General features: G+C 44.6%; 1 protein-coding gene across 1 annotated transcript in view; it reads left to right on the forward strand.

Moving 5' to 3' along the window:
* The window catches only part of NTSR1 (neurotensin receptor 1), a 58,850-nt gene that overhangs the window by 30,136 nt on the left and 6,693 nt on the right, over positions 1-22,021 (forward strand). Inside the window, exon 2 of the mRNA XM_075022591.1 lies at positions 14,171-14,372. Within this exon, the coding sequence (XP_074878692.1) occupies positions 14,171-14,372 (202 nt within the window). The remainder of the gene's footprint in view (positions 1-14,170; positions 14,373-22,021) is intronic.

The raw sequence follows: 22,021 nt of genomic DNA on the forward strand, positions 1-22,021 counted from the left end.
GGCAAAATGACCTTTCTCCAAAAACATGCCCCCCCTTCCCCACCTCCTCAGGTTGACACCTGTAATTCTACAGTAAGAGCAGCAGAGTGCATAGTATTACTGTAAAAATATTAAATAGGCCCTTTAAATAGTCTGGAAGGCTTTGCATGAATAATCACGCCGGGTTCTCTTAAGGAGCTCATGGTTTCCCATCCAATAATGTTTTGAGACCCGACGTGGTGTCTCCACAGCAGCCCTGAGCGCCCATTGCATCACTAGTAGACCCACCTCAGCCAACTTTAATACCCCTTCTTGTGGAGGGTGGTATCGGCTGTGGATGGAGATGTCCAGGATGACTGTGTCCACCTGAGAACCTCTTGCAGCAGCTGCTCTTTTCCCTGAAAGTCCCACTATTGCAGCTCCGAGCTAGCCAGGCCAACGCTCATCGCCGGTCTCTCATGCCCCGCTGCGGCTCCAGATCCTGGCTGGTTCGACCCTTGCGTCCATCTTGCATGGAGAGCGACCTGTCTCAAAGCTTCAGGCATGGAAATTGCTCGCTCGAATGTAAATGCACAATTGCATCCAGTTCTCAAGGCTTCTTTGAAAAAAAAATAGCTCCGAGCATCTCCAGCTATCATGCTTTCATTTTTGTGCCTTTCTGCATTTATCTGAGCCATTTGTGTTTCATCTTTACAACAGAGAAAAGAGAAAAAAAAAAAAAGTGATACACACATTGACTGAGAGTGAATGGGCTTTTTTTTCCACCCTCTGGACAGATTTCTTCCCTTTCCTCCTCCAGCACTTCACATCCTCAGCTCTCCATCTCTCTCTTGCTGTAAATACCCTTAGCCATGCACAGACTCTGCAAATGTACTGAGGATCACGCAGTGCTGCAGAGAAAACAACAGCCACGCTCAGATCGCACAGCCTGGGCTGAGAAAGCACCTAAAAATTATGCAGATTACTAAAAGTCCTTCCCAGAACGAGAAGCTGTCCAAGATGCAGGTTGTTTCACATGCAGCCAAAAACTTTGCAGATGAGGATGCTGAGGCCAGGAGGACCAAGCAGCAGCCACCTTGCTGAGCAGGAATCCTGGGAGGCGAAGGGGACACAGGTTCCTTCTGACCCCCTGGTTTTCCCCCAGGAACAGCCCCTGGATTTGAACACGGTGACTACAACGTGCAGAAACAAATTTTCTGCTGGTCTCTATTCAGTAACAGCCACTGCAAATACCCTACAGGAAAAAGACCTTATTTCATCTGTTCCCAAAGTCAGCAAGAACAGACCTGAAAAAACAGACTGTAATATAACAATATAATGACACGTCTGGTGATTAAAGCTGCCTGACAAGGGCAGACGTACCGATGCACTCCCATTCATGCTGGGAACACGAGAGGACCAAGTCGCTCCCGATTCACACTATATTCCTATTTTTGTGCTGCTGGCATTCAGTTTATGAACTGGGGGCTGAAATATAATTAATGGGGGACTCACAGTTAGTGTGTGATAAAGGAAGAAAGACAAATCTGGGTTTGCGTTAGATTTTTGTCTCGACCACAGCAAGAGTGAAAAAAACCAAAAAGATTTGGCCAGCATAAAAGAGGTGCTCCGTGAAATACAAATGTACTTTCCTCTTTCAAAAATAGAAAACTGCAGGAGAGTGACTGAAATTTTCTCACATTTAGTAAGATCATAAAGAACCTGGGACCTTCATGAATAGTCCCATGATGATAAATCAGTAAAACAAGTCTATAAACAAAAATGTGCTTCTTGATTTGCCTTGGTCACACTGCTCAAGTGTGGCAGAGGGAGATAATTTTAGTCTTCCTCAAGACGCTACCTAGTCAACACTTTTTCTTCGTAGCTCATCCAATCATCCTGATTAAGAGATGCACAGTCAGGTCTCTCAGAGCAGCAGGAGAGAGATTCAGGAGAGGTGAGCGCACACTCAGGGCCACTTGACCTTGCTTGTTTTCGAGAGGTCAGCTACATTTCCGAAGCGGAACATCTTGAAGGAGAGATGGAGATCTCTCCAGCCCACTTCAAAGCCTGATGAGAAAAGGGACAGGTTTTGCCTACTGGGAAGGACTGCCATGGAAATAGGGACTTCAAGAGGGTCTTACAGCATTAACTTACTTGAGAGAAAGCTAAAACCTCACACTGCTAAATATCACCGCTGTACCGAGGTTTTGATGTCCATCAGATGTTCCACTAGGGTAGGTGCTGGTTGCTGCCCCTGGCTGTGGGGCACTACTTGAGGCTGCAATTAATTTGTGGAAACCGGAATAAAATAAAGACAAAAGAGCCGCACTGCTACAGCTTAATAATGCAACTTGGGGAGGAACGGCAACGTTTTCTCTGTAAATTGAGGAATGTTCCAAACTTCAGCTTTAAAGTTCAGACCCCCAGAGAGATTGTTAGATTTTAATTGCTACCTTAATCAACATTTATTAGTGCTAACCAAAGCTCCTCATGGATTTAAAATTCAACCCATTTGTCAACTACTAATTATTTTAAGCAGACAAGCTGTTATTTTACCAGCTGTATTAATGTGACTTTTCAACATATGTGAAATATTACAAATAGCTTCAGAAAATTTGATCCTGAAACAAAATTCAACAGATAAATTATTGTTTTCCATGATCTCATTTGTCTCTCAGACACCTATAGCACCTATTACCCTCGCCTACCTCCATCTCACCCGGCAGAAAGTGCAAAACCAGGATCAGGTCCAATACGTTTTTCAATACGAAAAAGATCTGTTCTTTCCATTTGTTTTTGTTTTTTTTTTAAAGTGACTCTCCTTTGAATCCTTCTGTACTGTGCGTGCCTTGCATATCAGGCTGCAGGTTTTAGCTGCTGGCTTGGTTTATAGCAAAGTCTCTATCTTAAATCTTCAGTATCGTCCTGGGGGACGGAGTTGATTTATTAATTACCTTGCACTCCCGCTCTAATGAGCGTGTGCTAGCCTGTCATCCAGCTGCTGGTTGCATCCCCCTTTTTTCCCCAGGAAAAGCAGGAGTGGGGGGGTCACTGCGGCTTTGCACACCCACGCTCTGGCCCCAGCATGGGACTCCCCCTGCCCGGAGCCAGCTTGGATGGCCGTGGTTGGCTGCGGTTTTGCCACGTGCCGAGTGTAAAACCGAAATTTGGTAGTCACCACGTGAGCAGAGCAGACCCGCATTTTTCTCTGTCATGATCCGTCTACCAAGAGAGTGTGGGAAGAAAGCAAGCAGCACCACTTGATTTAACTGCTTACTGCTCTTTGCTGTCAGAAAGCTTTGCTTGTGATACTCCCATGCTTTGCTTTTTGCTTTATTTTACTCCTAAAACACTGACTAGAAATCCCCACGCTGGCCTGCTCTCTGTAAATGACTTCATACCCACACAGGCAAAAGCCATCCATTTCCATTATCAGGGATGAAATGACTCAATATTACCAGAACAAGAAAAGTTGGGGGATAACTGACTGTCACTGTGGTTTGATTCTCTTTTTGACATTGTCTGTGAGAGACTATCCAAGTATAACATTCTCATTCATTACAACTATCCCAAGCGTGAACCAAAGAAGTATGGAATAACAAGCAGATGTTAGAGAAGCAAGGCTCCAGGTACCAGCTTGCAAAATCAGCTGCTGTGATTTATTTACGTGGCGATACATCCCTAAAACACATATGTAGACTGTGCTTTCAGTGGCAGTGGCTGCCGCTCCTGCGCCCGTCCCAGGCTGCAAAAACCCATGCAGCGGGAGCAGGAGCATCGGATGTGCTGAGCGCTTGCAGTCAAGGCTAACAGCATAAGAAAGAGGATGATTTTCTTGGTTTTGACAAGGACATCATTAGCTAACCTCAACAGAGAGCATCAGCCTGCACCAGGGGAAGCCATGGAGGCACTTTCTTTGGATGAATGTCCACCACGTGAGTCCCCACGGCTTGTGCAATGCCTGATGGACAAGAAGATAGGCAGGAGGATAGACACAAAATAACTGCAAAATCTGAATTAGGATTACTCAGCCGTCAGGAGCATTAGGCACTGTATGAACATTTATTAAATTATTTAGAGGGCTGACAAGCAGCAGAACTGGAGAAAACTGAATATATTGTGATAGGCAATGGGCAATATTTGGCGAAAACAAGTAGGAACCAATATACCAGTAGATAGTGAGAACTTAAATCCAACTGTCCTGGTAAATTATTTAAAACATATTTCCAACCTGTCATTTGAAGCTGAAGTATTATCTCCCCCTCAGTAGGGTATAGCTGCTGGGAAGGTTGCGGGGGAAATAGTAACAAAGACCTGCATGTTCAAAGGGAAAATCAAGAACGTTATGCGCTGAGTTTTTGTTCGACCAAAAATATTGCCCTAAATAGTGCTATGGATAACTAGATCTGAGGAGCAAAGCTGAGGCCAATAAACTGAAAGCATATAAATTGACTTTATTCTGGTTTGCAAGCAAAATTGAGTAAATTTAATTAATTTACCTTGTAGCTCAATGTACCCAATCACAGGAAACTAAGAAGGAAGATTTCCTGAAGGAGGAAGGGGGGAACATTTGAAGCTTCCAGGTTAATGATGACATGATGGAGGATCATCACTGTTGCTCTGTCACTTCTTCCTTCCTTCCTCCCCAGGTACGCGGAGGTAGCAACCATCCTGGGCCAAAACCCTTCCATTTTAGCTTCCACATACCCCTCTTAAATCAGTGGCAGGAGGCTCTAGATTAACTGAAGTGAGATGTACAAGACCCCCAAATCCATCTTCTTCATCAAGTATAATCCCAGTGTGGATTTGGTGGGGTTTTTTTTGTTTGGAGTTGGGGTTTTTTTGGTAACTGGTTTACTCTTTCATTTTTCTAAATAAATATTCTTTTATCTTTCAGTTTTATCAAATGATAAAGCTGAATATCCATGATGTACAACAAGGCATTCTGCAACACACAGTGGCAAACCTTAAAACCTTCCCATTTGCCCATTCCCCAGTCCATTCTTTCCAGGATTTCCTGAATTTCACAGCTTTTCTCTCTTTTGGGGAGCTGGAATCAGAAGAACCATTCAGGTTTGAGACTGGTGTCCAAAGATGAGGAAAGGAGCAAATTTTCTCTTATGAATAGTTATAATGAAGAAGGTTGTCTAGCATTTAGCAAGGTAATGAAGAGCTCTGAGGTCCCCAGGGAGTTTGATACTTCAGTATTACCCTTGCATACAATTAGGAATAATAAGCTTTATATCAAACACTTACGTATGAATCATACCTTTCTGCTATTACTTATGATAAATCAGAAAATACTTTAGGCCAGAGGATTGTAACTATGCATAGAAATGAGGTTAAATGATCTCTTCAGGTACCCAGTCAAGCTCAGGAATGCCACCATTATTCAGTGCTCTGACATCTTTGCCAACCCATCATGAGCAAGAGACCCATTTAAGTTGTTCTGCATCAGATGTTGTTTTTTATGAACAAATGTTTTCTCCATGGAGGGAGATTTATGAATGGGAAAGCTGGTGGAATGTTTTTGCCATAGAGATATGATGGATTTTTTTGTCAGTATGGAATTTATTTCCATCTGTTCTGTATCTGATTAACTCCTGCAGAGCATGTGATTAACTTAACTTCTCAAGATCATTAGCTGCTCTGCATTCCCATTATAGTTCATCAGTGTGGGACCACACACGGGCTTGAAAATGTTGCACGTTGATTATTCCTAATATCTTAATCCACACTGACGGTCATTCTCTCATGAAGGCCATGGATCTAAAGAGGGAAGGCACGTCACCAGGAAAACATCACTATTCTGGAGCAAACACAAAATGCTAATGAAAACAGAGTTTAAGCAGATCCTCCTTCTGATCTCAATGCTAGAGCTAAATTAAGCCCTTTGGAAGAGTTCATGTCTGGGGTTAGTCAGCTGGAGACGACATCGGAGGCATCCAGCCAGCCCAGAGAGAGGAGAGGACCACTAGCCTGCGAGTGGTTCCTGTGCGTTACCAGCCTGTACCGAACAAGTCCTGTTTTGCAGTACGTTCCAGGTACTTGGTCCTTGTAGATCTCAAAAGTACAGCACAGACTGCAAACAGTGCATGCTGTCACCGTCGATCTTGTAATAACACGCATTTTTTTCTGATATAAATATCTCCCAATATAAAACCTGAAACATCTTAATAGAAGCAAGCAGCCGGAGCTCATGTACAAGTCTTTTGTGTTGTCCTCTGAATTGTCTTTTGAGTGGTTTTCCCTTAGTGAATAAGGCCAGTAAATGGATGTGTCGGTAACAGATTCACATCTCCTTGCCATGCAATTAATTGAGTACCAGACTCATTGACATTAATGGCTGCAGGGCAGTAGCATCATGGGGACAGGACCTAGTCCGGTCACTCGGGAGCATTGATAGTTCATCTTCAGACTTGTGCGCTCTTTTTCTTCATCTAAGCAATTCCCAGACCCTATCCAAACCAAGAAGAAAACGGACCCCTGCAGAGGTCTAAAATGCACAGGTTTGGCCAATTCAAGCTCCTGTGGCTGATGCCAGCTGAGGTCAGCAAAACCCGCCGAGTTATTTAATCAGAGGTGGATTGGGCAAGATGCGCCTGCTTTTGAGGCTTTTCTTTTTTTTTTTTTTCCTTTTCCCCTGAATGACACGCTTTTGGTGTCCTGCTGGTCCCTGTGTTTGGGTCGGGCTCACCCCCCCATCCCTGCCCTGACTCCCAGAGGTTCAGCTGGTTTAGTTCAGAGGTTGTGACCGCCAGCCGTCCCCCGTCCCCGCATGGCTGTGTCCTAGCTTCAAGCTTCCCTTCTGTAACCCGTAGCTGACCGTAACGTTTTGACGTCGGATACCTGCGCCTGTGAGCGATGTTTCACATCCCCGTAACCTTTATTTGAAATGCCTGGGTTTGATATTTAGCACTTTTGAAAAGGCTTCGCTGGGGCAGGGTGAAGGTGGTTCTCAGTCTCTCGGGTCTACGCTTGCATCTCCCAGAGTTGAACAGGGGAGCTGTCTGGGATGAGATTAGAGCAATTCACACCATCACACTCTGTTAACTTGGGTAAGACGTATGGAATCCATACTCCCCTACAGCTGGATAGAAGAGGTACAGGGCTTACGGCGTGATAACAACCAGAGGCTTTTGTCGCTATTTCTCAGTATGGTTTAAAGAGAAAATATGGTATCTTTTCTCTGGTTATTCATTAAATTAATGACGGGATATAATGTCCCGTCACCTGGATCTCCATCAGATATTTACATATGGTTCCTGGTTAGGAGGCAAAAGGAGGGTCATTTCACCCAGCTGCTGAAGTCCCGAGGCAGCGTGTTTTGTGGTGGTGCGAGGGGACCCCGTGGGGATGCAGGATCCGACCGTACCCGCACGCGGCTGCCAAGTGAGCCTGCACAGGGCACCCAGCCCTGTACCCCTCCACGTCTCCGGACAGCCTCCGTCCGAGGGCGACGGCTGCGTCCCACCGTGTCCCGCTCTCAGGGCTGCTCGGGATAGCAGCCACCAGAAATAAAACGTGACAGCCAAACCTGCCTCAGTTAAAACTGGCAACGTGTAAAGATCAAGCTCCTGCTCAAGTACGCAGTTAGAGCTCCATGTCTACGTACCGGCTTCAGCACTTGGCCCCGTTCCTACTTATCCAGGATTTGTGTTCCTACACCAGGATGCGATTATCTGAAATAAGGACTGGCACCTGTATCCTGCAGAACAAGTCCCCGCTGGTGCTGGATACCCACTCGCACGTTTCAGATTCCTTATTCTCTCACTTCCATAGTCCTTTAAGCTTCCTCCTTGAATCTGCAGATTTAATTTAGATATTTATTAAGTGAATGATCAGAGAAAGGAAAGTTTGGAAAGATTTTCTACTAAAATCTAGTGCTAGTACACTCTGAAATTAATTAAATTCCTCAAAAATTTCTAGAAGAGCTGAATTCCCTTCCTATGCTGCAGTTTTTCAGCTTCCACATTCCTCCCTGTACCAGGTACTGGCTACAAAAGCAGTTGTTATTTTCTTCCATCACTCACAAACGCAGACCTCTCCTGCCCTGTTGTATCTAAGGAATGGCATTTAGCTGGTAACCGCTAGATACTTGGCATGGAAATTTGGAAAGCTGTGCAAAGATGGGATTTGATTAGATGGTAGTTTATTTACTGGGGGGGGAGGAAACCTTTGGATTTTTCATCAGATACATCCTGTGAACTTCAAACACGAGTGCTATTGCCAAATGGTCCTTTTGGCATGCCAGGCCATGCGCCTTTCCCTTTCCTGCTTTGTCTTCCACAGGCTGCCGTATCCAGGAATGCAGCACCATGCTTATTAAAGGCTGAAATTATCCACTGGGTGGTTAAAAAAAATGATGATTCCGGCCACTGAGTGAGATAACCGGTAATTTTGAAAAGTACATTTAGTCAAATAAGATTTTTTGGCAGCCGAATGTTGATGTAGCAGAATGTGCTTTTCTGATTGACATATGCTAACAATACTGCCTCCACAGCCAGGGGGAGGATAATTTACTTTTCATTTCCATTGGAAATGAGGTGAACCAGAATGTGGTAGATAGTTAAATCCCAGCTATGTGGTTTAATTGATTTGCTCAAAACCACGAATCAAGTGATACCCTGCATCCTCAGTCCTCCCCATCATCACTTCCAGGAAACCAGCAAAGACAAATCTCCTCCTGAGATAGTTTTCAGCTCTTGGGGTTTCTCAACCATTTCCCCAGGCATGTCCTCAAGAGGTGGCTGGACCGGAGGAGAGTCTCTGCAATGGGAAATCCTCCCCAGCAGAAAATGGGAAGGCTGGCAGCCGTTGGCCAGCATTTCCCAGCCAGCAGGCAGGCATGCTGTGGGGAAATGAAGTAGGAGAGAAGCTTAGTCAGTCCAGGTGGGGTTTTACCAGCTCACCACTGTCCACACTTCTCTCCTTTTTAATTGTCCTTCTCACATCCCTGAAGAGGAAGGAGGAAAAATTGCTCTGAGCATCCCCACTCACTGCTGGAAGGGGTCATGGCTCCGGAGACCAAGAATTTGGCTTTGCTGTCATGTCATTTAACAGGTAACGAGGGAACATCTCTGGTCTCTGCCACAAAACTGTGGTCATAACCCAGAGCTAAAATCGTCCCTAAATCTCAGCTGCACCTCACGTCCGCTCCAGGGGTCTTGCCCCTGTCGGATCCAGGGATCCTGGCTGCTGTTTCGTGGGACACACACCGGAGTGGTGCACCATGCCGTGCTGCTGCTGCGACCGGCATTTCATGCTTCATTTGCTTTGTGGGACTTTATTTACTTATTTAGAGAAAAGGCCTGAGGGAAAATACAAGACGCGTGTTCAAAAATCTTTTACGATCTCAGTAAAGGAACATTTTCTCATCAAAACTCTTTCAGTGAAAATATTATGAGTAGTTGTCGTTCTTGGCTTTTTTAATTATAAATACTTCCAGTGGAGGTATTTAACTTGCTACTGTATCTCCAGGAAAAGCCTTTAGCCCAATTTTTAACCACTTAAGTGCTCCAAGACCTCGTAAAGCATCTACCAACACTCATTAACAGTTCTGTACGCCTTCAAAGCCGTGCACTGGCGGACCGCGGGAACAGCCAGCTCTAGGTGGCTCAGGCGATTGAGTTTTGCTGGAACCAAAAGTGACCTGTAAATGTCTGTAACAGATGTAATATTTCCCCTCCTCCCCTTCAGATACATATGAGACAAAAGCCTGAGCTTGTAGGAGGGATGGAAAAACCATCTTCTTTCAAAGTGGCCTTTGAGTCTGTGTTCCTCCAGAAGTCACCTTGGAGCACAAAAGAATAAACCTTCACAAAACTTCTGATTTACAGGAGTCATATAAGCCCTCTGGGGAGTCCCTCTGTAAAGTTATATGCTCATCTTCTCCATCACCGTTGCGAGCGAGCTGATATCTGCTTTTAGTGGTAACCCAGGGAAACCACGGCAGCCAAATAATTTGAGGGACAACTTGGCAAAAGCAAATCATGTCAGCATGAAGCTCAGCAGAGCCAGGGGAGCAGTTTTCCTTACAAAAGATTTAGGAAGAGTCACAAACCCATGAACTGGCTTCTGCTTTTGTGTCACTTGATTTTTCTGGTCCCTTCCCCTGTGTCCCTCCCACAGTCCTGTTCGGAAGGAAGAAGAAAACTCACATCATGCTGAGTTCTCTAGTCTCATGCAAAGTCTGATTTTGTTGAGCTGACCAAGAGAGGCAGATAGATACATTTGTTTTCCCTTCCAGAAGTGTCACTTAATTTCCATTTGTCTTCTCATGAGCTTACAAAGCCCCAGCCCCAGATTTGCTCTGTCTTCTGTGTCCTGCAAAACCCTGCGTAATTTTAATACTTCATGTTTCGTCTGGAATTAAAATCACCTTTGGCAAGAGAGGGCTAAGAGAAAGCTGGGATGAAAAGTGCATCATCGTTCGCGGGCCAGGGAGGTTTGGTGCCTGGGCAGGCCACCACGGCCACGTCTTTGCATCCATCAGATGATCACATATCTCAGGCATGCCTTCACGGGGACAGGTCTAGGCAGAGATTTCTGCTGGGAGCTCACCCTCGGGTGGCACCCACGTTGTCACCATCCTGCACAGCGCAGCCAGAGAAGAGTGATTCGCGTCTCTGAGTGTTATTGCTCAGGCAGTGCTGGACGGGAAGGTTGTTCTGTACAAGAGAAAACATGACTTGGTCCTGAGGACTAATCCCATCCCGCAGATGCTGCCAGCCTGGTGCTTGAACAGCTTTTAGGACTGCACTAATTACAGGAGCGACAGCAGCATGGAAGTGGGTTAGTGTTTCATTTTCTCCTGCCAGTGGCAAACATTGGAGTATTGGATTTTCTTTTTTTTTCATGAGGATTTAGCACACAGTCACAGGATTTGTGGTGGTGGGGTTTTTTTACACTAGAGAGCAGCCAGTGCTAATCCTTTCCATGTGCAGCTTTGTGCTTCTGCACTGTGCTCAAGCTGCACACCACGGTCCGTCATGGTGCTGAGCAGAAACCTCAGATCTAGTGGGTTTACACTGATGCAAACACATCAGTTTTAATGGAGAGAAGGATCAGACTGAACCATGCTTGGTGGTAGCAGAGATGAGGCCAGACCACTCTGCCTGTGCATCTAACCAACCCTGAATACAGAATTAATTTAGATCCAGTATGGCGCAAGCTGTCCTTCCCATGGTGAGCCAACATAAAGCCCAAGACTTTCAGGTCAAAAATGAACCTGGATGCTGTCTAAATCTTCCTTCCCAGGGCCAGAGTGGTCTGTAAAGGTATATAAGGACACAAAGTGTCCCACAGGTGTTCACTGACAGCCATAGCCACTTTAGTCCCACTGACGTTAGGAGTTTCGGTGCTGTAAAAAATCCCATTAAACACCTATACAAGTCTTCCTGCTCCTGAAGACCTTTGAATATGTAGTCCCGGAATCCCAGACCAGGTCCTCTTGAAGCAGGTGGGAAACTTTGAAGAGGTGTTTGGGGCATCAACTCCAGCAGCGCGCAAAATCACCTGGAAATGAAGTGTTACTGCACTGATGTGCACAGTGTGAGGGGGTCCGGACTCGCACAACCCAGCAAGCAGCTTGCCAGAAAAAACACTCAACACAGAGGGTTTGCAGGAGGGGGATTAGCTTTTCTAGCCTTTATGGTCCTTGAGGGTTTGTGTTTGCAAATAATTCTTTCCACAAAGTAAAACCTTCTGCTTCTGGGGAAAATATTGATATATTTTTTTTAACTATATGAGAGTTTTTGTACAAAACAAGACATGGAAAAAATCTTTAAATATAGCCTTTCGTAGAAAGCATGCAATTTTCACACTTTTACCATAACAATTCATAAAAGGCAAAGTCAACGCTATTCTAGACAATTTCCCAAGATTTTTAAAGACTTCACAATACAATTATGGAATGAATCAAGGCTTTGAAGAAAGCTCAGAAAAGACTTTTTGAGTTCTGTGTAATTATATTAGGCAAGACGAGTTTATAGCTAGAGCAAAGTTTTTGAATAAAAGCCAATAAACTCCGAAGCTCAGGCGACAGAGTGAAGCATTTCCAGAGTTAAGCCTTTCTTTTGCTGATGTGCAAACATTGTTCAGCAGTAGGAAAGAAGGGCATTCAGCAGCTAAAACAATAGAAATAAGAGTGACCAAAAATGAGTAACTACAGGGCTCATTTCTTAGGCTGACCCAGTAAGTCTGAGCAAGTCATTTCACCCTTGCGTGCACCCGCTCAGCCCAGCTGCATCGTGAAGGTTAAATAAAAGAAGTAGGTTCTTTACAAGCATAAATGATTCTCTCAGTGAAACTGTGTTGCTTTGTACCAGCTGAGAACTTGGTCCCTACTGCTTAATGATCTTCCTTAGCGTCTGGAGGCGACTCCAAAAGATAACTCTTCTTTATATGCAGGAGGCTGTGAGGTCTGTTAGAAGCTTAGAAAACTGCTATATATTTAACAAAAGGGGCCATTAGCAGCTTGTAATGGTGGGGTATATCCAGGAATTTCCTCAGTCCACAGAGGAGCTCTATTATTATTACCAGCATAAATGAGAGATGATGTTCTCACCATGTGGGTTGCGAGAGACGAAACCCAGCTGGTACTTTTGCTAAACACATTGAGCTCTGGAGTGCAAAGCTGTATAGAGACTTGATCCATCTAAAGAAAACTTTGGCAACAACAACACTGCCTGTCTTCACCAAAAGAGAAGTTGCATCTTTCTCAAATTTATGGACAAAGAAATTTAAGTGCTTCTGATTGCCAGTGCACCTGCTCCCCATATGCTTATGTGCTCCTTATTTCTTTCTTTTGTGGATGCCCTGTAGCATCTTGGGGGTGTGGTTGAATTCTTCCTCCAACTTTCCGTTCATCTCTGGCGTTTCTGAATCCCTCCAGACCAAAGAGACCACACACCTGCACTCGGTACCGGGCGTACAGCAAATGCTTGTACACTGAGGTGATGGTCCTGCGTGGGTGGGTGGAGAGGGGATGGCTCCATCCCAGCACCCCTGGGTCGCTGAGGCTTCCCTGGTTTTGCAGGCTGCAGAGGGACGTGGGGTTGGCTCGGGGTGCGGGGTTGCTTCTGTGGTTTAGAGCACTGAGGTGCAAGATACGTGGCTCTCTGGGGAAGAAGTCAGCATGCCTTGTAACCCTACCACAGGGCAAAGTTCCCTATTGGCTTTATCTTTTTTGTCGTTTTGTCGCTTTTAATAAAATCGCTTCCGCGGTGATTTGCAGCGCGCAGTTTAATTCTTGTCAATAGTTTGAGATTTTAAAAATTGAAGGGGCTTTTGATTTGTTCCGCGCTCATCTCGGTGATGTGCTGAGCCTCCTCCTGAGCCGTACAGCGGAGAGGACGAGCCCCGCGGGCACCCAGCCCCTCCGTGCTGCAGGGAGGGCTGGCGCGGCAGCTCGCCGTCTCACCGTGCCAGCCTTGCCACAGACATGCGGGCAAGTCCTACACATGCCTCTATTTCCCTGGGCTGCCGTTCGTCAAGCTCAGCTCCAGCGGGGTTTCTAGGCAGCCTGTAAAGCCCTCCTGCATTTATTTGACACGAACAGCGACTTCCACTTGATTCAATCACTGCTTAACTTGATCCGCCATTTAATTTTATCAAAACTGTAGTAATCAAATAATTCGTACTAAAAACATTACAACTTCCACTTGTTTATTCTGATCAATTTTAATTCTTTAAGGCGCAAGGTTTATTGGATAATTTGGTTATGAGATAACAAAACGCTATCATTAGATCTACAAGGAAAGGACAGAACACAAAAAAGAAAGTTAAAAAGATCCCAAGGAGTGCTCATAATAAAGAAAAAATACAATAACATACTGTTATTTAGGAGCCGTGCTATGCACAATGAAAGCTAAGAAGCATCCTGCTGTTCGTGAGGAGAAAATATCAATGGCATGTTTCGGTTGAGACATTTCTGGCAATGAACTACACTGAAACAGGGAAGACAACAGAATTGGATGCGAGTGGATTTGCTTCTTTTGAGTGTTGACCCACGTGAATGAAGGCACGTCAGTGGTGGTTGAGTTTTCTCTCTGTGCAATAAGCCTTCAAAAACCAAAGCCAGCACAGTAAGAGGAGAGAAAAGATTTCCACTGCAGGTTGTTTCTCTGTTGCTTTGAGAAATAAAACACAATCTCCTGCTCCACCGATCCTTCTCATCCCTTGACCGTGCCACATCTCTCCCCTGCAGGTCAACACTTTCATCTCCTTCGTGTTCCCCATGGTCGTCATTTCTGTGCTCAACACCATCATCGCCAACCAGCTCATGGTCATGTTCAAGCAGGCTGCCCAGGAAAACCAGGTCTGCACCATCGGCGGGCAGCAGACGATGCTCAGCATGTCCATGGAGCCCAGCCGCGTGCAAGCCTTGAAGCACGGCGTGAGGGTCCTACGTAAGTATTCACGTATTTTGGCATGGAACTGGCTAGAGGTGTCTAAGTAAATACGATTTGAAGAGTTATAGGTTGAAATTGGTAAACCCTTTCACCCAAAACATATTTTAAATGAAAATTAGCTCTTTTTGGAAATCCAAATTGCCCCCAAATGCTTTGACATTTGCCAAAATTGTCCAATTCTTGTCTCAAAGCCCCAAACTTTGGAAAATAAGTTTATTTGTTCTCTTGGTCTCTTTCCTTCCTCATCTATTTCTTGCTGAGTCACCAAGAGTTTTCTAGGGAATTTTACCGTTTATTTGCCACTATTTTCTTTTTCTCCCAGAGTCACTTTTCTGACTCCTAATCTTCCCTTAAAGGATAAAAAAAAAAAAATCATATAGAGAAAGGAAGCTAAAGAGATACTTGAGTATTATTTACTTAATTGTGCTCAATGGGGGAGAAGCTGATAAATGAAAATTTCAAATTTAAGGGAAAAAATATATTTCATGTTCTGTGAAACAGAAACAACTTGATAACATCAAGTTTTCTTGTTTCTTTTTCTATTTCTGGCCAGCTCCAGCCTGAACACCTCTCTTTCAGCTGGTGCTGGCTTTAAGCTTTGAGTGTGACCAGGGGACTGATGTAGTTTTAAAACCAAACTTATTTCATGTGATTGTGTTTGAAGAGATCAGTTAGAGTGACACATAGCACAGGGTACGCAGCCCCACTGGCATTGCCCATGGTAAATCAGATGTGCAAATTCCTCTCAGCTGTTACAAGCAGAGACTTTGGAAACCCGGTGTGGTGGTGGTTTCCTTCCCCTGCTCCCAAGGTAAAAGCAGGAGCTGCTCTGAAGATGTTCCCTGCTTCATTAGAGGTGTACGGAAAATCAGTTTTGTCCTGAAGATACACACATAGGAAAAAAAGAGTTTCTTGCAGTCAATCAGAGCTTTAATTCAGATTTCAATTTTCTTCTCTCTCTCATTAAAAAAAATGGCCAAATGACTCAGATGATTGAAAAAAAAAAAGATTTTGGTTAATTCAGACTCTTCCTAGTGTTTCTCCTCTTCAAAACTCTGATAATAGCAAAACTGATCTGATAGCAAAACATTCCTCACGTAATGCCATACACCTGATGTTTTATATCATCCCAGAAATAACTCCACTGCACGCTTGAAAACCTGAAGCGAGAGAGCGGCAGGGGCAGTTGCTGGGTTGTCTACGGTGAAAGAATTCCCCTGTTCCTGTCTTGCACATAACATCTCCCCAGGTCAAGTGTTCAGCTCTGGGGTAAGGTGACTGTGATTATTGCCCTTCCTGGGGGCCAAATGTCTCACTATAAACTCAGCAGCGTTCCCAAGGGACACGTGTCCACCCTTCTGTGAGTTGTACTTTGCCTTCTCCCACCAGATATTGCACCCAACGTTCTGCAGACTCTGACGCAGCTAATCGCAATATCCAAACCCAGACATTTTTTGCCCTGAGCCAAATTAGTACGCAGCAGAAATGTAGAAAAAATGCTGCTTCTTACGTGATTTTTAACTACATTTTGCAGGCCTTTGAGGGCTGGCTATCTAAACATATTTCAGACAAATTCCCAAGCCGTGTTCTGGAGAATACCTTCATCTATATTTCACATGCAGTCAAGGGTTCACGTTTGCACATGCAGTGTCTCAGACAACATTGATAGCTGGGAGCACAAGTGGCCATTTATGAACTGCTCAGGTAGGTATTCATAACTTCATGGAGGAACTAGACAGAACTGTGATCTCCATGGATGAAGACAGAAAGGGATTCAATTTTCTTTTATTCCTCCAACCAACCACATTTAGGGTAATCACAAATAATCCTTTTCTTTTGCCTTTGCTTGTTGATATGTAAAGCTAAAGAACAGACCTGCTTACACACAGAGACTCTCTGAAAAAGCAAAACTAGCCCAGCATTTTAATGATTTACTCGACAGCAACTTACGCCTTGCATATATCACTTTATTCCTTTTCTTTTTCTGCAGAGCTTTGGTTCAGATAAAGGTTAAATAAAAGATCCTGCACTCAGGAATTGAGCTGTAGTGCAAAATACTGGATGGCTTAATTAAATAAGCTGAGGAAAAGACCAAAGAATCTGGTAGCTTAAACTGACAGATGATAAAGCAAAAGCTGTTCAAAAATAGTACCCCCAAAAATCTAACAAAGGATGCTGGTACTGGTTTTAAACTGCGAGAGTCCTCGTGCACATTAGATGGTGAGAGTTTGTTAGCAGAAAGCTTTCTGACCGGTGCTTTTCATGGCAAAGCTCTTAGTAGCTGAAGCGCTTTGGCCAAGGCCACATTTCCAACAAGGAAAGAAATTCCTAGAGAAGGCACCAAGAACCTCCATGAGATTTTTCCAGCTGTTTTTCATGAGGGATGCTAGTCCCACGCCATAGGCAAGCTGCCACGTGCATCCCAGCTTCGAACACCACGCTGGGAAATGCCTACTGAGACAAAGGACAGAAAAACCCAGAAGACATTAAATTCCCCATAATTATCTCGTTGGGCTGTGTTTATTGACTGTCTCTGCGCCCCGATTAACCATCATCCATGAGGGGATAAGGAGTGAGCCTTGCTTCGGCACTGAGCCTGCAAGGATGGGGCCGTGCAAGTCCCTTGGTCCCCTCTTATCTTTTTCTGTTTCTCGACGCTTCTGCCTATTGCCATTAAGTGAGAAGCTGCCTTTTCTCACTTGCGCTACAACATCTCACACCTCCCTCTCTCCTTTTAGTATTGTATATTCTTTTAACGTCAAGAAGAGAGAGAGCTCCTCATGAATAATAAGAGAGAGACCTAAATTTACACGTGCCCTTCCCTGGGCATTGCTCAGGGGTGGTGGAAAAGCACCCCTCACCAACAGGTCCACATTTCCTCCGAGGCACTGAAAGCCAGCCCTTCTTTCTCTGAACAAGAAGCTTAATTTTCTTCTTCTGCTTCCCCAGGCAAGTTTTTGCTTTTGTTATGCACTGCAAAAGCTGAGACAAGTTAGCAAAAGTGAGGGTTTCTGTCTAGAGCCTGAAATGGTGCAAAAGTGGGTCAGACGTGGCACTGTGGGCAGCGATGCACAGATATTACAGGCTTCTCTGCAGCACCACCCCAGCAGCAGGACTGAGCTCCCTTCCCTGCTGGGAAGGCAATGAGAGAGCAGCCTCTTGCTTCTTTTCTGGACTGAGGAAGATCCAGCAAATAAGAAATCCACCATCAGTTTTGTCTGTGATTCACCGCATCATGCACAAAGGCTTTTTTTATCTAGCAAGTGTGAGTGAAATCCTGCTTCATTTCATTTTTCAGATGCACTTGATTACTGGAGGTGCTTGATTCACATTTACTTTTGTCACCTGTTCCTTGCAACTTTTCTTTTTTAATAAACCAGGCCTTGGAGCTGTCTGAAAAGTAGCAAAAAATACACAGGGATGCACATGATTTATCCTCGGATTAATGGCAGCCAAAACCATGTACACCGTCCGGGCTAGTTTATGGAAGAGGATGGGAAAAGAAAACTGACACTTGTCCACGCTAATAAAACTGTTGGCTCAAAATCAGAGCTTCATGGGGGTCAAAGTATTTTCCATTTCCAAAAGTGAACTTTGGCTTCAAGTACAGAGAGCTTGGTTTTGTTTGAAGGATGAAATGTTTCAGAACTTGTAAAACTAGTGCCCAGGAAAGAAGTTTTTGCATTTAATGGTGTGCAGAGCTGTTGGGTGAGATCAGAGCAGCAAACACCTTCCTTCCTTCCTCCAGATCTACTGAGATTATGTATTTATTTACATTGAAATAGGACCTGAAAGTAGTCAGGTGAACAGCTTCATTCAAAACATCCACAACATCATTTTCCTCTTCTTTGGTAGCATTTATGTATTTTCCTGGCTCTGTCTGACTTTGGTCATGTACAAAATAGTTAGGGAGATCAGGATCAAGGAATGTGTCAGCCCTGCTGCCTGGCAGCCACCTCATTAATTCATTAAGCATGTGATTTCTGATTGTAATTCCCTCTCTGCTGTCAGCGTTCACCAGGTGTGAGGATCCAAATTCAGAGCTCGAGGCGCTGGCAGCTTCCCAGCTCTTTGGTGAGGGTAACAGGGCAAGGTCTGCACCAGCGCTGCCGCTAAAAATACCTCCCGCCAGGAGATTTCATACCCGCCTTCATCCATCTGATATTCCTTCCATTTCTCCAATTGTAAACCACCTCCGATTTTTGTTATTATTCCTTGGCTATATTGTAGTGCTGGGAAGTTGAGTCTCTTGGGTCCTGCGTGATGCTTCATGGAAGGGTGAAGCTTCTCTGATTGCATAGCCTGATAGGCCAATCATTTGATAACATCCTAAATAAATCTTAAACACACATGTACACACGTACCCTTCAGAACAAGCAGCTTTCAGCAGGTAAAACCTCACGTACACTGCCCAGACCATGGCATGCTGTTTCCAGACACAGAGAGGCAACATCAGTCTTCCCCATCTCATGAGCAACCCTCAACACCTCCCCGACTGCCTGTGGGATCCGTTCCCGCCGTGGATGGAAGGAAGGAGTTATTGAATGGCACAGCTGAGCTCTGATAACAATTTTGAGACAAATTGATGGACATCGAGGGGAGACTTTGCATGTCCCTGGGTGGATGTTGGCTAAGCCTATTAAAATGTAATCAGTTCCAGGTAGCATTTGCTCTGTTACAGAAGCTGCTTAGTGAAAGCAATTATAAAGCACTTAGAGAGGTTTAACCAATTAAAAGAATATCCTTCAGTCTCCCACAGCTGGCTGGGTGATGCCTCAGTAAGATGCTTTTTAGGAGATGAAGTCAAACCATATTTTTTTACTGAACATCTAAGAATTTTCAGATTATGATTTTGGGGTCTCTGCATTTCTTCAAGTAATACGAGACAAAGGCCAAGTATTAATGAAATATCCATGTGGTCTGCATTTCATTAATTTGTGCATTAGTAATTCCCCTTCTGAACAAACTTTTTGAAGAGTTCATTCATTTCTCTTCAGTGATGTTCCAAGTCCAAGCTGTCTGATTCAGGAGAATATTTCTATAAGATTTAGTGTAACCCTCCCACAAACAAGAATAAGAAACAGCTAATACTTTGCAGCCATAATACACAGAAGAGCACCAGTCTGAAAATCTGCTCCTTAAACAGTCATATTTCATTTCCTTCATATTCTAAGGAAGTCAGATTTGTCCATGAATCATTTCTTTTGCAAGAAAGGAACTAAATTCATGGCAGTTTGTATCCCTAATAAAAAGTCTGAGCAACTCCCAGTGGAGTTCAGCAAAACCCCTGTGACTTTAAGCATGAGTGGAAGCCGAGTTTAACAGCTGAAGCGTCATATCGAAATTCAGGAGGATAAATTAGCTATATAACAGTTGTATATGTTTCCCAGAGATGTTCGTGCATGTAGGTTTACCTTACAGCCTGCCAACCGACATACAGAGAGCGGTATCGGAGCGCTCTATAAACACCCTCTGAGGAGCAGAAAGGGATGACGGCTGCACCTCTCGGGACACCGAGGCTCTTTTTTCTCCTCTCCCAAGACGTGTCCCTTCGCTGGCACTGCAGGTCCAGCTGGCAAGACATTTCGACTGGGATTCAGGCTCTCGTGGCTGCATCTCTGAAGAGAACTCTAGGGCTGGTCATGCCCAGCAAGCAGATTTTCCTGGTGTTAAACCCTGTCAATGTGAGTGTTTAAAAAGCTAACTGATGTGTTTTTAAACATAAGGTCTGGCCAGGGCCTGAGTCACTGCAGAAGCATGCAGTAAATACAGCCCCAGGGTCCCTCTGGGGAGCAGGAACCATTCTGGGAGGAACAAAGGACACTGAGAAGCTCAAAACTGGAGGGGAAAGGAGAAAGGGGCTGCAGAGGATGCCAGTTTGGGTTATACCTGACCTTACCAAATAGAAAGAGCCTTGAACCTGGTGAGGAGAAGACAGGAGCCCTTATCTATCCTTCAAAGGGGAAATTTTCTTTCTTTCTTCTTCCTTCTCCTCCAAACATCTGGACATCCCTGGGGGGAAGGGCACGAATGAAGTTTAAATGGAATTAAGCAACTTCTCTAATTTCCAAAAAAATAATTACCTTAGAAGGAAACTGGGGAAGAGACCCAAGTTTGCACTGGGTCAGCAGTGACGTGCTGCTTTTTGGAGCCTGTTCTTGGACTAGCTTTAACCTTCATTTTCTGCCTTGCTCCTTATGGATGAAACCAGTGCCAGTGTACAATTTAATCACCAGAGTGAGCAGGGGCAGGAATTCACATCCATTTTCAAATCTGTCAGCTGAAGCCATTGAAAATCAGGACTAGAGAATACAGTCAGAGTAAAATACATTGGTTTTGCATGCCAAAAGGTTTTTCTATTCACTCTGCTGTCTCACTGCCATTAACAAAGGAGTATTTAGGGGAACATGGCTCCTTTCAAGCAAGATAGCATCTTCTACCCCTTAATCCAAAAAAGAGACACTCCTCCCGCAGTAGGAAAAAAAGAAAGAAAATGATACAGAAAGATAAAAAGCAGATCTCTGGCTGCTGGGAATGGAAATTAAGGAGTCAAATCTAATGTTTACACTGCTCAGTAATATGTGCAAGAGCACAGGGGGATTGTATCCAGCAAATGCTGCGTGTTTTCAGTGGTGTCTGAAGGAGCTGAGGGCTCCCCAGGCCCACTGCTATTCCCAGTTTCTCCTTCTTTGCTCTCCTGAGTACTACTGGTGCATACTGGTGGTCCCCCATCTCCGCTGGTTATTGACTTTTATGGAAATCCTTTCTTCTGCAACCTTGTGACCCAAATACCAGCATAAGCAGTTTTAATTTTACTAGGCTCATACCCACCCTCGCAGTGCCCGTAACCCCTAGTTTGGGGCCCACTGGTATAAATATTGCCTAGGACCTGTCATGTAGTGCCTCATGTTAATATAAACAGCACTTAGAGGTTTAACTAGGCAGTGCCAGCTACATCTACACTTGGCCCAGCTTTTACCATCTCTCATATCAAATGGCATGGTGACAAGTGCTCCTCTTTGGGAGAGATTCTCTTGTAATGCCATCAACTAAATAAGTATGTAAAACCCAGGAGTTTTGAATACACAAGGACTGTTTCTCCAGAAATCAGCGTTAATGCAAATCCCTGACACGAGCCCCATAACACTGTTATATACATTATTAGTACCCGCTGGAGCATGCGTTCCTCGGGCAGTGTTGGAGACACACGGCTGCTGATGAGCTGAAATGCAGAAAAGGCTGAGAGGTGTTGTTCAGATGGGTCAGTATGTACCCAAACAGCTCCTGCCTTTGCTCAGAAATTACAAGAAGCTCTTCCCCAGCTGTGTGTGTTTCAGCTCTCCCTGAAATACATAGAAAAAGAAATAAGTTGGCCAAAATAATCTGAACAAAACTATCAAGGAAGAATGGATTTGAGCTTCTCTGAAGGCCTTAGCAACGGAGGAGGTTAAAAGAAGGAGCAGCATCTCTTTTCTTCCTCTCCTGGAGAGAAAGGAGGAGAGGAGGAGGGATACCGAGGGCCACCCCAGAGCCACAGGGCTGTGACTCAGCATGACCCCATTGGGGATGGAGAGCTAAAGAGAGGAGGAAAACACCAGCCAAATGCTTTGTACTGCAGCAGATCCCTGGGGTCCCACAGCAGTTGC

This window comes from Buteo buteo, chromosome 2, assembly GCF_964188355.1.
Source record: "Buteo buteo chromosome 2, bButBut1.hap1.1, whole genome shotgun sequence".
Taxonomy (NCBI): Eukaryota; Metazoa; Chordata; class Aves; order Accipitriformes; family Accipitridae; genus Buteo; species Buteo buteo.